The sequence below is a fragment of the Gymnoscopelus braueri genome (genome assembly GCF_963280865.1).
Source record: "Gymnoscopelus braueri genome assembly, chromosome: 2".
NCBI classification, from domain to species: domain Eukaryota; kingdom Metazoa; phylum Chordata; class Actinopteri; order Myctophiformes; family Myctophidae; genus Gymnoscopelus; species Gymnoscopelus braueri.
The window spans coordinates 53,611,129-53,625,309 of record NC_137604.1 but is presented as its reverse complement, the minus strand read 5'-3'; the positions used below and the strand labels follow the sequence as shown (position 1 = coordinate 53,625,309).

Below are 14,181 nucleotides of genomic sequence, written 5' to 3'. Positions count from 1 at the left end.
AGTACAACAAAACAAGTTTGTTTCAAATGCTATTAAATTATAAAATGGGAAAACAAATTATAATAAATCTCAATGATATAAATGATACCAAAATAGGTGCACATTTGCACTTTCTTAAAGATAAAGATCTTAAATTGGTCACTTCTTTTTGCACCTTTTCCTACACCTGGCAGCAATGTAGCAACAATAAAGTGCCACACTGGTTCTTGGGGAATCATCTGAAATGATTAAGGATTACCCATAAAAGGGAAGCTGTATTCTAATTGTGAAAAAAAAAAATCTTGAATGTATCGATACCAAACTCAGTATCGATACAGAGTATCTATTTGCACATGACTAAACAGCATGTGTCAGGTTAACACAAGGAAGCAAACTACGGGGGCTAGGAAACAAAACTATACTGAGATGACACTAAAGATACAGGGAATCAAGGAAACTACAACAAACACTGGCTACAGGTGACAACATGGCACACTAACAAATAATTGCTAACACAGGGAGGTTTAAATAGACACATACTAACAGGACACAGGTGAGAACCAAGGACATTAACACATGATTGGCTACGGCTAAGCAAGACACAGTGAACAACATAGAGCACCGAAGTCTGACGTAATTTACACATCCTACCTGGTTCGCGGTTTTCCACCCCCGTTCTGAATTCCCATAGACGTGTTTAACAACGCGTCAAATAAGAACTGTGTTCCAAAAATAAACAAATGATCCCGGTGGTTTGACTCTTATGGATATGAAGCATCAACTAACGGTGAGAAAACAAATTAGTTCCGCCGAATTAGTTACATTTTCGCCAGAAACAGACTGTATTAAATATAAGTGACTGACTATCATAAACGATACAGAACCTCCTCCCTGACAATAATATCGCAGAGACAGTTTGTTTATTTTTGGACCACAATTCTTATATGAGACGATTCTAAGATGACCCAATGTTATTCTCCATAGAGAAATTACCTTACGAACCAGGGGATGAACGAGTGACGTCAGGACTTCTGTACTCTATTGCAAATGACTGGTGAGAAGACAGGTAACAGTAACTATAAGTAAAACAGGAAACACTAGGACGGCACTACAAAATAAAGGTACATAACTGTAAAGTAAAACCCATAAGTACACAAGACAGGAAACAATAAAATGTCACTTCAAAATAAAACACGAGGCGACAGATCCTGACAGGTCAGGCCTTGTTCAACAGTACATGGACATGATGCAAAATTATGAATTAATTTTACTTCATAAAAAAAATAAGAAAAAACACATGATATACAGTATATAAAGTTTAAAAAGGCAGACTCAAATGCAGAGAACCTACATAACTAAAGAAATGTGTCTGAACATAGCACAAGCACAACATATACAGTAGTAATACAGGTTGTGTTTAGACTGATGCAAGGTTCTTGATTTACCAATGATCCTAGATTGATGTGTCTACCTTGCTTACTGTCGCTCTGGATAAAGAAAGTCTGCTAAATGTGTACATTGTAAATTGTAATTGCTCCACAGCCTGTCACTAATAGACTGAAATATGGTTATTAGATTATTTTAATGCAAAGAGTTTCAACAAATGTCCAACTCTGCAATTCATGACAAGCTCTCACTAAAAACCATGAAACATCAACACGGTGATGATTTCCTGTGTTTGCTGTTATCTTGTGATCTAACTATAGGTTATGGCATTAGTTATTTTTTCCGGATATAGAGATTCTATATATAGCTCTAGCTCTCTCTCTCTCTCTCTCTCTCTCTCTCTCACACACACACACACACACACACACACACACACACACACACACACACACACACACACACACACACACACACACACACACACACACACACACACACACACACACACACACACACACACACACAAACGTTAATATTTCTCACAGATTATTATCAGGAAACTCACTAACATGAGTTCTGCGGTTCTGCTGTTGAACTTGGTGATTTACCGTCATTCTGCCTGCTATGAAGAGGAAGGACGTGGACGTCAAATTCTGTCCTATAATTGTATCAACCTTGGTGGAATCAACCTATTTACAAGTTGCCAGCATACTCAGTAAGTATACTCTTTTTTAGACAACAAAATAAAACATTTTTAATTAAACCTTTTTTTAATTCAAATATTATATATCATTTAGACTGAGTACAATGACACAGTAAAGATAGAGCATATACAGAGAAGAGAGCATCGCTGTTATGATCTTGTTAACTTATATTATTATTATTATATATTTCCTCTTTCCACATTATTATCCACCAGCTAATGTGTTTTAAAACCTTTGAAGCCTTCAACCGGGAGGAGAGGCCTAACTATGAATGTTAGAGGAGCAACACGTGGATTTGTGCTCTTCCTTTTGACTGTACCAGGTATTGTACATTTATATTTATTAAAGGTTTTAGATGTTTTTTGCTTCATTCTCTGTATTTCAGATGGACATGTGAGGAGCTGTTGTGATGTGATGATGTGATATCATGTCAAGTGTCAGATGTTGTATACAAAATGTAATGACCTTTCTCAATGGAAAACTGATCAAAGTGTATCTCCCTGATCTTAAATGGTAGTCTTCTAATGTGCTGAGTATGGAGTAATATGTAGCAGAGCCTGAATGCCAAGAGCAAATATAATATCCACTTGTATTCATTTTATATTATACATTAAATGTTTTTCAATCTATTGAATTAGTTATCTGACTGAAATTATATCTTTATTCTCTAGTGAACAAGTGTGTGTGGTCTGTGTCTACAGTGTACCGTATAATGAAAGTTCAAAGACAATGCAACACTTAGTGTTCTGAGAAGTCCAATTAAGGCCTCATTATCCAACACCATCTTGGTACTAAGATGCTGTTTGTCTCATTGACTAATAATGTTGCCCTCTAGCAAGCAAAGAAACATCTCCTGTCCTCTAATAAATGTATGATTATGCTTATGATATGTTCTGTGTTACAGTGATACAGGGTCAAGATGGCTGGGGAGTAACCTACAACCCTCGTTCTATGTGCGCCGTTAAGAGATCAACTGTGGAGATAAGCTGCACCTACATTTACCCATCCAACGAAGGTTATGAAGTCACAGACAGTTTCTGGTATACTAGGGAGGCTGGTGAACCTTTAGACCTGAAAAAAGACTCTCAGTATGAAGGTCGTGTGGAGGACCGTTGTGACGAACAGCAGCGCTGTACACTGACTATTAGAGACCTGAGAGAGACTGATTCAACACATTACAAGTTTAGGTTCATAACAAACAAACCAGATGGGAGTGGGATATATACTGGTCGCTATGGAGCCAAATTGAGAGTCACAGGTAACTTTTTCATGGGGAGTAGTTTACCTGGTACAATTCAGACTGTCACAAGTAGTGTTGAACTTAAACAGAAACATACATCAGTGTCAATGTATTCATCTATTTTGACTACAATCATAATTTTGTTTTTTATTTATTCATGGTACCCTCTAGACCTGCGGGTGACGATGACTACTTCCACAGTTACAGAAGAACAGAAGGTGACACTGACCTGTTCCAACAGCTGTTGGGATGATACCCCCACCTATATGTGGTACAAGAATGGACAGCTTCTAAAAGAGACTAGAGAGAAGGATGAGACTCTAGACTCAGTCAGCAGTCAGGATGCAGGAGCCTACTCCTGTGCTCTCAAAGGTCACGAAAATCTCAAAAGTCTTGTAGAAACTCTCACCGTCACATGTGAGTAGATTTTTGTTAACTTGTGCTGTTCATGCATTGTCCTGATAAAAAATAGTCCACACACACTCACTTTGCCTCTGAATTGACTTGATATAATAATAAAAGAAAAAGCATTGACAAGAAAATAAAATCAATAATAAAAACTCAACCTGAATTCATTTGAGCACAAAATTATAATGCCTTTAATTTTAGAATTCATCTCTGAATATACAGATATTTTTAACTTTTGCCTCTTAGTCCAAGAATAATTTTGTCTATTATGTCAAGGTCAAAGGTAAGGTAAAAAATGTTGCCCTATGCTTATGCTACAGAATGTACTGTATGCATAATATATAGCATATTGCAAATTAATGCGTAGCTTGTGACCTAGGCAGCTTTACTCGAGAAGTTTACACGCACGTGCAACACTATTGTGGTTTATGTAACTTTGATGTGTCAAGCAGCTGAACTATTTGGTGGTTTATTTAAGCTCACCTCACGTGTTGCTCCTCTCACTGTCACTGAAGGTTGATATGTGCTGACTTTGCTCCCAGCACCACCCCAGCACCACCAGTGGGCTCTGCTGCCCTTGTGGTTTCTGTTTCCCCTGGGGGGTTTTGTGATATATGCAGCTCTTAAATGGTTATCTTCTATTGTGCTGAGTAGGAATAAAAAGGTTGTGGGTTCGTGGTGCATCTGGCGGGTGAATCAGTAGGTTGCAACAGCAGTGACAACACACAAATGTGTGTGGGGAGGAATTCAATTGGCACAACGACTAAATTGGGGTAAAAATGGGGCATAGGCCTAGCACACAAAAAAGAAAAAATAGGAGTAATAGCCTATAACATGAAAGTTAATATTCACACATGCATATAAAGTAAATATAAAAGGTTTTTCAATCTATTCATGAGTTATCTGACTGAACTTTCTTCACTTTGAGCTCATTGAACTGAGGCAGTAGTTTAGTGCTAGAAAGTGAACAGGTGTGTGTGGTCTGTGTGTACAGTGTGTACGATGCGATGCGAGAGAACGGTCTAGCCAACCCCAACTCGGTACTCCTGGATCGCTGCCCTCCACACTCTCCTATCTAGCATCAGGGTCTTGAGCTCTACAGTGTTGTTAGCTAAACTATCGCACCACAGTGCATCTACGTAGGTGGTGTGCATTATACTGTACACAGCGTTTACAGTATAATGGTGAAAGTTCATGTTAGTCCACGGCCTCAGTATCCAACACCATCTTTAAAGGACGACTTCACTCATTTTCAACCTACAGTATCTTCATATAAATGGTCATAAAAAAAAAAATCTACTCACTCTGTGTCTCATAGGAGGGCTGTGGACACTTCAGTAACCCTTCCACCAGTGACATCATCGTTAGACAGATAAAACAATTTCAAACAAGATTTCATTTTAAAAATTTTGATTGTTATTAACGCGAGAACAGCGGCTTCCATTATAGCACGCTAACTTTCCAGGAATAGAAAGCCTGCAGTTTCTATTAGCTTGGATTCCCAATCGATGATGTCACTGGTAGATGGGTTTCTGAACCGTCCACAGCCCTCCTCTGAGACACAGACCAAGTAGATTTTTTTTTTACCATTTTATAATGAGTATTAGTGAGAACCAATTATATGAAGACAGGTTGAAAATGGGTGTCGTCCTTTAACATCCTGTTTGTCTCATGAACTAATAATGGGGGCCTCTAGCAAGCAAAGAAACATCTGCTTCTTAATTGCACTGTATTGTGCTGTTTTTTTATGTATTGTATTGTTCATTAATATATATTGTCCCTCTCAAATAAATCTCCTGTCCTATAATGACTTTATGATTATGAATATGTTTTGTGTTACAGCTGTCTGGGGAGTAACCTACAACTCTCTCACTGTGTGTATCAGTAGAGGATCAACTGTGCACATTTACTGCACCTACAGTTACCCATCTGATAAGGATTATAAAGTCACAGACAGATTGTGGTTTAGTAAAACCGGTTCACCAGATGATGCTAATGAACCTGTAGACCTGAAACAGGACTCTGAGTATGCAGGTCGTGTGCAGTACCATTGTGATGAATACCCCAGCTGTACCCTGACCATTAGTGACCTGAAAGACACTGATTCAGCACAATACATGTTTAGGTTCATAACAAACGTAGAAGGAATGGTATGGTCAGGTAAACCTGGAGTCAAACTGATAGTCAAAGGTAATTATTTCATGGGGGAGTAGTTTACCTGCTACAATTCTGACTGTCACATGTACAGAAACACATAAGAGTAGTGAATGAATGTTCTTTTTCTTTGGCTCCGACTAGACTACTGTGAGGAAGTCAGACGTCCCGAAGAAACTCTCACCGGCAGCAGTGAGTAGGTTTTTGTTAAGTTGTGATGTTTATTTATTGAATCTCAAATCACACTTTTATTTAGTTGTGTTCTGATACTCAGCATACAAATGAAACAAAAATACTTTAGGTTAGTTTCTCAACTAGCCCCATCTGTGACCTCGCTCTTCACTGTAGCTCCAGAACACATACTGTAGCATTGCCATCCAGAATTGGGGTTCCGAGCGAATTGGTTCCCAGTGAGCCATAGACGGCTATTAGACGTCCGTCTAAAACCGGGTTATAACTGGTCTAAAAGTGAAAGTTATTTCAACGGCTAGGCTTAGCCTACTTTGATTAGCTGTTTTTTAAGCGTCTATATATAGACCGTCTATATATAACCATTGAAATGACGTTGTTAAACCTAGCCGTTGAAAAAACGTTTTTTTTTCTTTTAGACCAGTTATAACCCGGTTTTAGCCTAACTGTTTAGACATATTTTAGACTTCTAATAGCCCGAAAAATGCTCAGTGGGTTCCTACAGATGTAGACAATGATGCAGGTCACCACTAACTGTCCTGAGAAGTCCAAAGCCTCATTATCCAAAACTATCGTATCGTAACCATAGTACTAAGACCCAGATCCTATTTGTCACATTGACAATGTGGGCAAGCAAAGAAACATCTCCTGTCCTGATTTTATGATTATGATAATGATATGTTCTGTGTTACAGGTGAATGGGGAGTAACCTACACCTCTCCTCCTTTGTGCGCCATTGAGAGATCAACGGTGAAAATAAGATGCACCTACAGTTACCCATCCAGTTTCCGATCCACTTCGTATTCAAATCATCGTTTTAATCCTTATGACCGTTTTCATGACCGTGACCCTTACCCTGCCTATGACACTGTCACAGTGACAGCCGACATCATAAACAGTTTCTGGTTCACTAAATGGGATGTGGATCTGTACCAGGACTCTCAGTATGCAGGTCGTGTGGAGTACCATTGTGTCAAAAAACACAGCAGCTGTACCCTGACCATTAAAGACCTGAGAGAGACTGATTCAGCAGATTACATGTTCAGGTTCATAACCAACATACGAGAAGGGAAATTTGCTGGTGAACCTGGAGTCTCGTTGGTTGTCACAGGTAAGTTTTTCATTGGGGGTTCCTTTCATTCTGTTTAACATCTAGGAAATACTCACATCAGCGTGGAAAATATCTCTGCCAGACAGACAGACAGACAGACAGACAGACAGACAGACAGACAGACAGACAGACAGACAGACAGACAGACAGACAGACAGACAGACAGACAGACAGACAGACATGGACTCTGAGTAGGTAAAGCACTTCTGATTGACTCGACACCTACAGTATTATGCGTGCACCAGACATTAGTGTTGGCCAGTAACGCATTACTAGTAACGCATTACTAGTAACGCATAACTAGTAATGCGTTTCTCCACTGCTTGTGGTAAACGTGCACTGCTAGTGGTGCACATGCAAAGTCAGAATATTGAGGAGAAAGGATGCAATTACAAATGTTGTTGGTTGTAACAGAAAAGTAATATAACCAGTATTTGTAACTAGTTACTGTTGGCAAGTATAGTAATAATATTACTTTTGAAAATAGTAGCGAGTAATGAATAAAGATGACCTTTTCACTCATTATGTAATGTAACGGACCCAGCACTGCCCACAAGAAAGTTCACAAAGTAAACCATCCAAAACAATAAAATCCAAGGTGCCAGAACACGTCCAAGCCAGACAGACGTGCAAGTGTCGTGCACCAGACAGACAGAGAGAGAGAGGGGGGGGAGGGAGAGAGAGAGAGAGAGAGAGAGAGAGAGAGAGAGAGAGAAACGCAGTTTGATGGTGCTGTAATGCTGTATCAGACAGTTTTCATTTTCTGTTTAACATCTAGGAAATACACACATCAGAGCAGTACATTAATATATCTATTGTGACTATAGAATCATGAATTTTTTTTGCTTGTTTGTTTTTTGCACCCCCTAGACTTGCAGGTGATGATGACTCCCACGTCCACAGTGACAGAAGGACAGAAGGTGACACTGACCTGTAAGACCAAGTGTGATCTGAATGTCAACCCCACCTACATCTGGTACCAGAATGGACAGGTTCTAAACCACACAGAGAGCCAACAGAACTATGTGGTTGTAGACCCAGTCAGCAGTCAGCATGCAGGAAACTACTCATGTGCTGTCAAAGGTCTAGAGGATGTCACAGCTCCTGAAAAAACTCTCACCGTCAGATGTGAGTAAAAAAAGTTTTTTTTAAGTTGTGCTGTTCATCATGTATTGAATCTGAAATCATATGGCTTGTTGTGACTGTGTCCTGATACTCAGCATACAGATGGATAAAGACTGTGATTAGTTTAGATAGATAGACACATACCTTTATTGGTCCTGCAGGGGAAATTAAGTCACCAGAAGCAGCACAGCACAGCAGTTAAGATACAGTTACTGTACAAGAGAATTAGCTACTGCAACATACAGCAAGAAAATCACACAAAAAAGAAACACAACAAGAATTGCAATTAAATGGAACAAAGGTTCTTTTGTGCTCAATATTCAGACCGAGTTCAGCTCGTTTTAATGCCTTGAGCTTCCAAGTAAAATTCAGGCAGCCATCTGCTGAACAACACATTTTAACATGAAGTAGATAATTACATTAAACTTGTACTATAACTTAGGCTTTATTTTTTTGATCTTTTTGTCCACATAGTGTGCAAAATAGTGCTGTGTGCAAAATATGAGTTTATTTCGTTAGCCTGTGCAGTACGTTACTGTATGCATGGAGTGCAAAACAAAGAGAGGATTGGTCCAATCATGCTGGTCCCTTTAATTTGTATTACTTAATTTCATAGACTGACTGATCTGCTGGTTGATACGCTTTGGCTACATGTACTAACTACTTTATCGTTTTATGTCAGTTTGGATTCCATGGATGGTTAATGTCATCTAATGTCCTGGACTGATTTTTGTTCCCAGTTCGCCCCTGTACAAACATAACTGATAACTAGCATCCTTTATCATAGCCTGTCCATTGACCCATGCCTTTTCATACATGTGCACAACCCTAAAATGTTGTCGTCACATGTCCCAGACAGACAGAAAGATGGAGGCAGGTGGAGCATGCCTCCTGGCAGAGATGTGTGCTCTACTGAGCCACAGAATAGTGTGACTATAATCATCATGAAGTTTTTTTAATTTATTTGTATGGCACCCTCTAGGCCTGCTGGTGAGTATTGCTCCGTCCACATCAGTCCCAGAAGGACAGAATGTGACACTGACCTGTAAGACCAGCTGTTCTCTGCCTATCAACCACGTCTACATCTGGTACCACAACGGACAGGAGCTAAACCGCACAGAGAACAATGTGGTTCTAGACACAGTCAGCTGTAAGGATGCAGGAGAATACTCCTGTGCTGTCAAAGATGATCTCAGAGGTCGAGGTCCCACAAAAACTCTCACCATTAGATGTGAGTACATTTTGTATGTATGTAATTACAATTAATTTAATTAATATTAATTAAATTAAATTACCTTACATTTAACCGATGCCAAGGTATGAACGGCCTAAATCTTTTTTAAATGCATTTATGCAAGGATTTTGCCGGGCTATTCAGTGCAACAAATCCACTGATATTTGAGGTTGTTTACCTTGCACCACAGTGCTTACACAGTGATTTTTGCTTTCACATTCCCTGCCCACTTGCCCACCTGGATTAGCCCAACCAAACCGCTTCACATTTTGGCCTAATATTTTGGCCATTTTGCATTTTCTTCAAAACACAGCTAGTTTTGCGATTGCTGTCCAAAGTTTGCAGAATCTGCTATTTTCACTATTTCAGCATGACACACTAAGTAGGGCATTAATATACAAAAAAATATTACAAGGTTTCTACCCGACAGCAACGAAATACTGTATGAGTCTGGACAGACCCGGACGTAAACTATAACCTTATTGTCTCTATTCTGGACATATTAGGTGAACATTCGGCAAAAACAGGTGAACATGCATGAAAACAGGCCAGCATTCATCCAAAATGTTACATCTACAAGCTCACAATGCATTATTACACAAAGCTGTATTTTAAAGCTTTGATGTACAATAAAGTACTATATAGGTATTAAGTGGTTAAAGTTAATCTGTGTTAATATTATGTTTTGCAGGTGGTCCAAAGAAGGTTTCGTTATTAGTAAACCCTCTGACTGTGATAAAGGAGGGTAGATCAGTGACTCTGACTTGTGAAAGTGATGCCAACCCGAAAACATTGTACACCTGGTACAAGGAGAACGCAACACAGCAGGGGGAAAAAGAAATAACATATAAATTCACCCCCATCAGCTCCAAACACAGTGGTACTTACCATTGTCAATCTTCAAATGACATTGGAAAATTAAACTCATCCGTTGTTGAGATAGATGTCCAATGTAAGTACATAAAAGATTTTCAATTTATACAAGGGCAACAGTGATAAGTCAGTAAATTCTACGTTGATACACTGTTTTACCAAATATAGAAGCAGTATTATGAACATGTTAAAAATGTTCAGCCAAATATTTATGAGTTGTGTTTCTATACCTTGCTCTCCAGATAAGCCGAAGAACCCCTCAGTGTCTGTGAGTCCGTCTGGTGTAATAAGGCAGGGCAGTTCAGTGACTCTGACTTGCAACTGCAGTGATGCCAACCCACCAGCAGTCAATTATACCTGGTACCGGAATAAAACCAAACTAGAGGCAACTGGAAAGAAAGAACTCCACATCGCTAGTACTCAATTTGACGATAGTGGAAATTATTCTTGCTTAGTCCAAAACGCAATTGGTGGGACGAAATCCACCTCCCAGTCGGTTGTTGTAATAGGTAACAAATACCCAATATTCATTCATTTACCCACTTATATACTGTATCCACTGCTAGAACTATATTTTCATCAGCAAATATGTTGAATAAATGGTTTTATTTTTTCAGTATTGTTAAGAGATTCATAAAGTGTTGTTTGAGTCAGGCTCTCATTTACTGTCTGTGTTTTAAACTGAGTACCTGATCCCCAGTGTCATGGATAAAAATAGCTGCAGGTGCAGGAATCCCCATAGTCGTTCTCCTCATCATAGCCGTCTTTGTGTTCCGGTGGATCAGGTAATTTGTTTTTTTGTAATTTTTACACTTTAATCCAAATTAATTTGTTAAAACACAGACTCACCAAAAATGTACTCTTTCAAAAATAGACGAAAGAGGGCCGCCAGGCAGCTATCTGACACTGTACCACCAGCACGACCACCGAAAACCACAGTCCAGGTAGGTTATAGCCCAGGAGAGCCAAAAAGTGTTAGAAATGGCTTGACACATAACCTAAAGTAACCTTTTGCATCCTGGAGCGAGCCTATATTCTTCCACTAGAGGATTTCCCAAGAAGTACTGTTCCACTGAATTCCACCGTTTTTTATTTATGGAGAAAAAAAAGCCTGTTCAACTGACTGGGTGATAGGTCTCTGCCACCAGTTATTGGAAACGTTACATTGGTGTCAGAAGTGGTCAAAGTGGAGCGTGCTTCTTGCGTGAGGGACTTTGTGATGCAGGGCAGCTTACCGTGACAGTGAAGTGCGATGGTGTGCTTCTCTGAACGGAGGGGAGCAGTGGCCGTAAAAGACCTGGCCACAACGGCTCTGCCAAACGAGCTCAGCTCTATCGGTGCAGTGGTTTGCAAACCTGGTTTGCGGAGCGTTTTTTTTTATTATCCCAGCTCGGTACACAAATTGCTACATTAGGACCCATAGCTTCAGAGTTTGATTTTTTTAACAGTATAATTAATTGAAACCTCACTTAGTGGAAAATCTGCTAGTGGATAATGGCTTGCTCCATGACCCAAACAGAAAGTTGAGTGTCAAACACTTCCAAACACCCTTTGGGTCTTCAAAGTAAGTTAGGCCTATAGGAGCTGAATTCATTGAGGAAAGGAAAATAATAACAATTTCTCTTCCTCTTCCTCTCTCTCTCTCTCTCTCTCTCTCTCTCTCTCTCTCTCTGTCTGTCTGTCTGTCTGTCTGTCTGTCTGTCTGTCTGTCTGTCTGTCTGTCTGTCTGTCTGTCTCTCTGTCTCTCTGTCTCTCTGTCTCTCTCTCTCTCTCTCTCTCTCTCTCTCTCTCTCTCTCTCTCTCTCTCTCTCTCTCTCTCTCTCTCTCTCTCTCTCTCCTAACCCCCCTCAGAACAACTCTGACTCTGACTCTGACTACTCAGACTTTGAGATCTTCTTACCTTTGGCCAGTAGCAGCTCTGCCTCTACAGCTCAAGAGGAACCAATGGACCAGCAAGCTGATGTCGACTACTCCACTGTCCACTTCACTCGCTATAAGAAGAACCAGGAAGAGCCCTACTTTTCCACTTCCGACCTCCAACCACCAGAGCCCCAGGGACAGATGGAACAGAAAGATCTCCACTACTCCAGCGTCCACTTCACTCGCTCTAAGAACCGTAAAGCGCCAGTCCATTCCAACGTCCAACCACCACAGCCCCAAGGACAGAAGGATGTCCACTACTCCAGCGTCAACGTCGCTCGCTCTAAGAACCCGAAAGTGCCCCTCCATTCTACCGTCCAACCACCACGGCCCCAGAGACAGAAGGATGTCCACTATGGTGTGGTCAAATTTAAAAGGTCCAATGCTGCTCCCTGGTGAGATATCTGAGACACTATACAACTGAATGAAGTGTAGAGCAGGGGTCTTCAACAGGGGGTCCGGGGCCTCACATTTACTACAGGGGGGGACGCCAAATCTTTGTCTGATAGTCTGATACTTTTTTTCTACATTAACCACTTGAACCCTCGCATCCCTATTCTGAGGGAAGCATAAGACAAAGAGGTTTGGAATGGGGGGGGGGGGGGGTCGAGAGCAGACCAAGTACACGTTTTCTAAGTATTGAGGGTTTAAATCAGCTGGTTAACTGTCTGAAAATACACATTAACATGAATCCAACACAAGGCTAGACAATGATAGTGCTGTCAAACAAGTTTATGAAATCTATGAAAAAGTTTAATCTGCAACACTATTTTAAGCAATAGGGTATAGCAGTGGTGTAGTGCCACAGATCGAAAGCAATTCATTTTTTCCCATAGAGATTTCCAAACATATTTATATTAATTATTCTAAGCCTGGAACCAAGCCATCCAGGCTCTTGGTGGTCATGATTAAACCAGGAGCCTGGATGGCTTGGTTCCAGGCTTACAATAATTAATACAAATATTTTTGGAAATCTCTATGGGCACAAAATGGCTGCCACTGCTATGCCCTATATATAGTGGGGGTCCCTTTTTACATCTCTCTCTCAGCTGAGGGGTCCTTGGCCTGAAAATCATTGAAGACCCCTGGTATAGAGGCTGATTAGACAGACAGATCATTTATTCTAATTTGGTGGTCTTTGGCATTCCTTTTTTTTCAGAGCCAGAGTCCTGGTCTAGATGAGGAGGATTCCCTTCACAAAAGCTTTAATACAACACAAGAGCAGATCCTGCAATCGTCCACATTCTACATTCTGCTTTAGGAGAACTTTATCATTTTATTTGATCTAAGTCATGAATTTGGCCCACTTGTGTAAAACTAACAAGTGGCTCTTGTTAAAAGAAGTACACGTTATAGTACACAAAAACATGCTCAAATATTTAAATATATTAATTCAAGTCTTTTGGGTGAACTATCCCTTTAAATCAAAGCAGTTGGGAATACCCCAAACATGCTTGAGGAATTGCGACGAAGGAGAAGCAAATAATACATAATTATGTCTTTTGGGGTTGTTCAAGAACCTAAACTAAACCTTCTGGAGTGATGTCTCGGAGAAAACACAGCTGATTCTAAGTTCACATTTACCAAAGTCTTGCTAAGTAGGCCTACTGTATATTGTATCACTGAGATCTACAAAATGAAGTAACAGGAAGTGCACAGATACCCTCCGAAAATATGTATTGCGGCTATATATACATATACATATATATATATATATATATATATATATATATATATATATATATATATATATATATATATATATAGTAAAAAAGGGAATAGACATTCAAGGAAGGGACTGCACACTCCAGGGAACAGATGGACAACTTACAGTACTACTGCATTATAGTATTTTATT

The 14,181-nt window shown here is 39.9% G+C and overlaps 1 protein-coding gene across 1 annotated transcript; it reads left to right on the top strand.

The window, feature by feature from the left end:
- Window positions 1–1,026: 1,026 nt before the first annotated feature.
- On the top strand, window positions 1,027–13,986 carry LOC308096290 (sialoadhesin-like; the record flags this gene model as incomplete). The annotated part of the gene is made up of 14 exons (XM_080443677.1): window positions 1,027–1,045; window positions 2,974–3,327; window positions 3,481–3,726; window positions 5,560–5,907; window positions 6,016–6,063; window positions 6,755–7,171; window positions 8,042–8,299; window positions 9,279–9,527; window positions 10,222–10,482; window positions 10,646–10,912; window positions 11,104–11,188; window positions 11,278–11,347; window positions 12,255–12,718; window positions 13,483–13,986. Coding segments are annotated over 14 exons (3,087 nt in total). The 3' UTR covers window positions 13,484–13,986.
- Window positions 13,987–14,181: the final 195 nt, after the last annotated feature.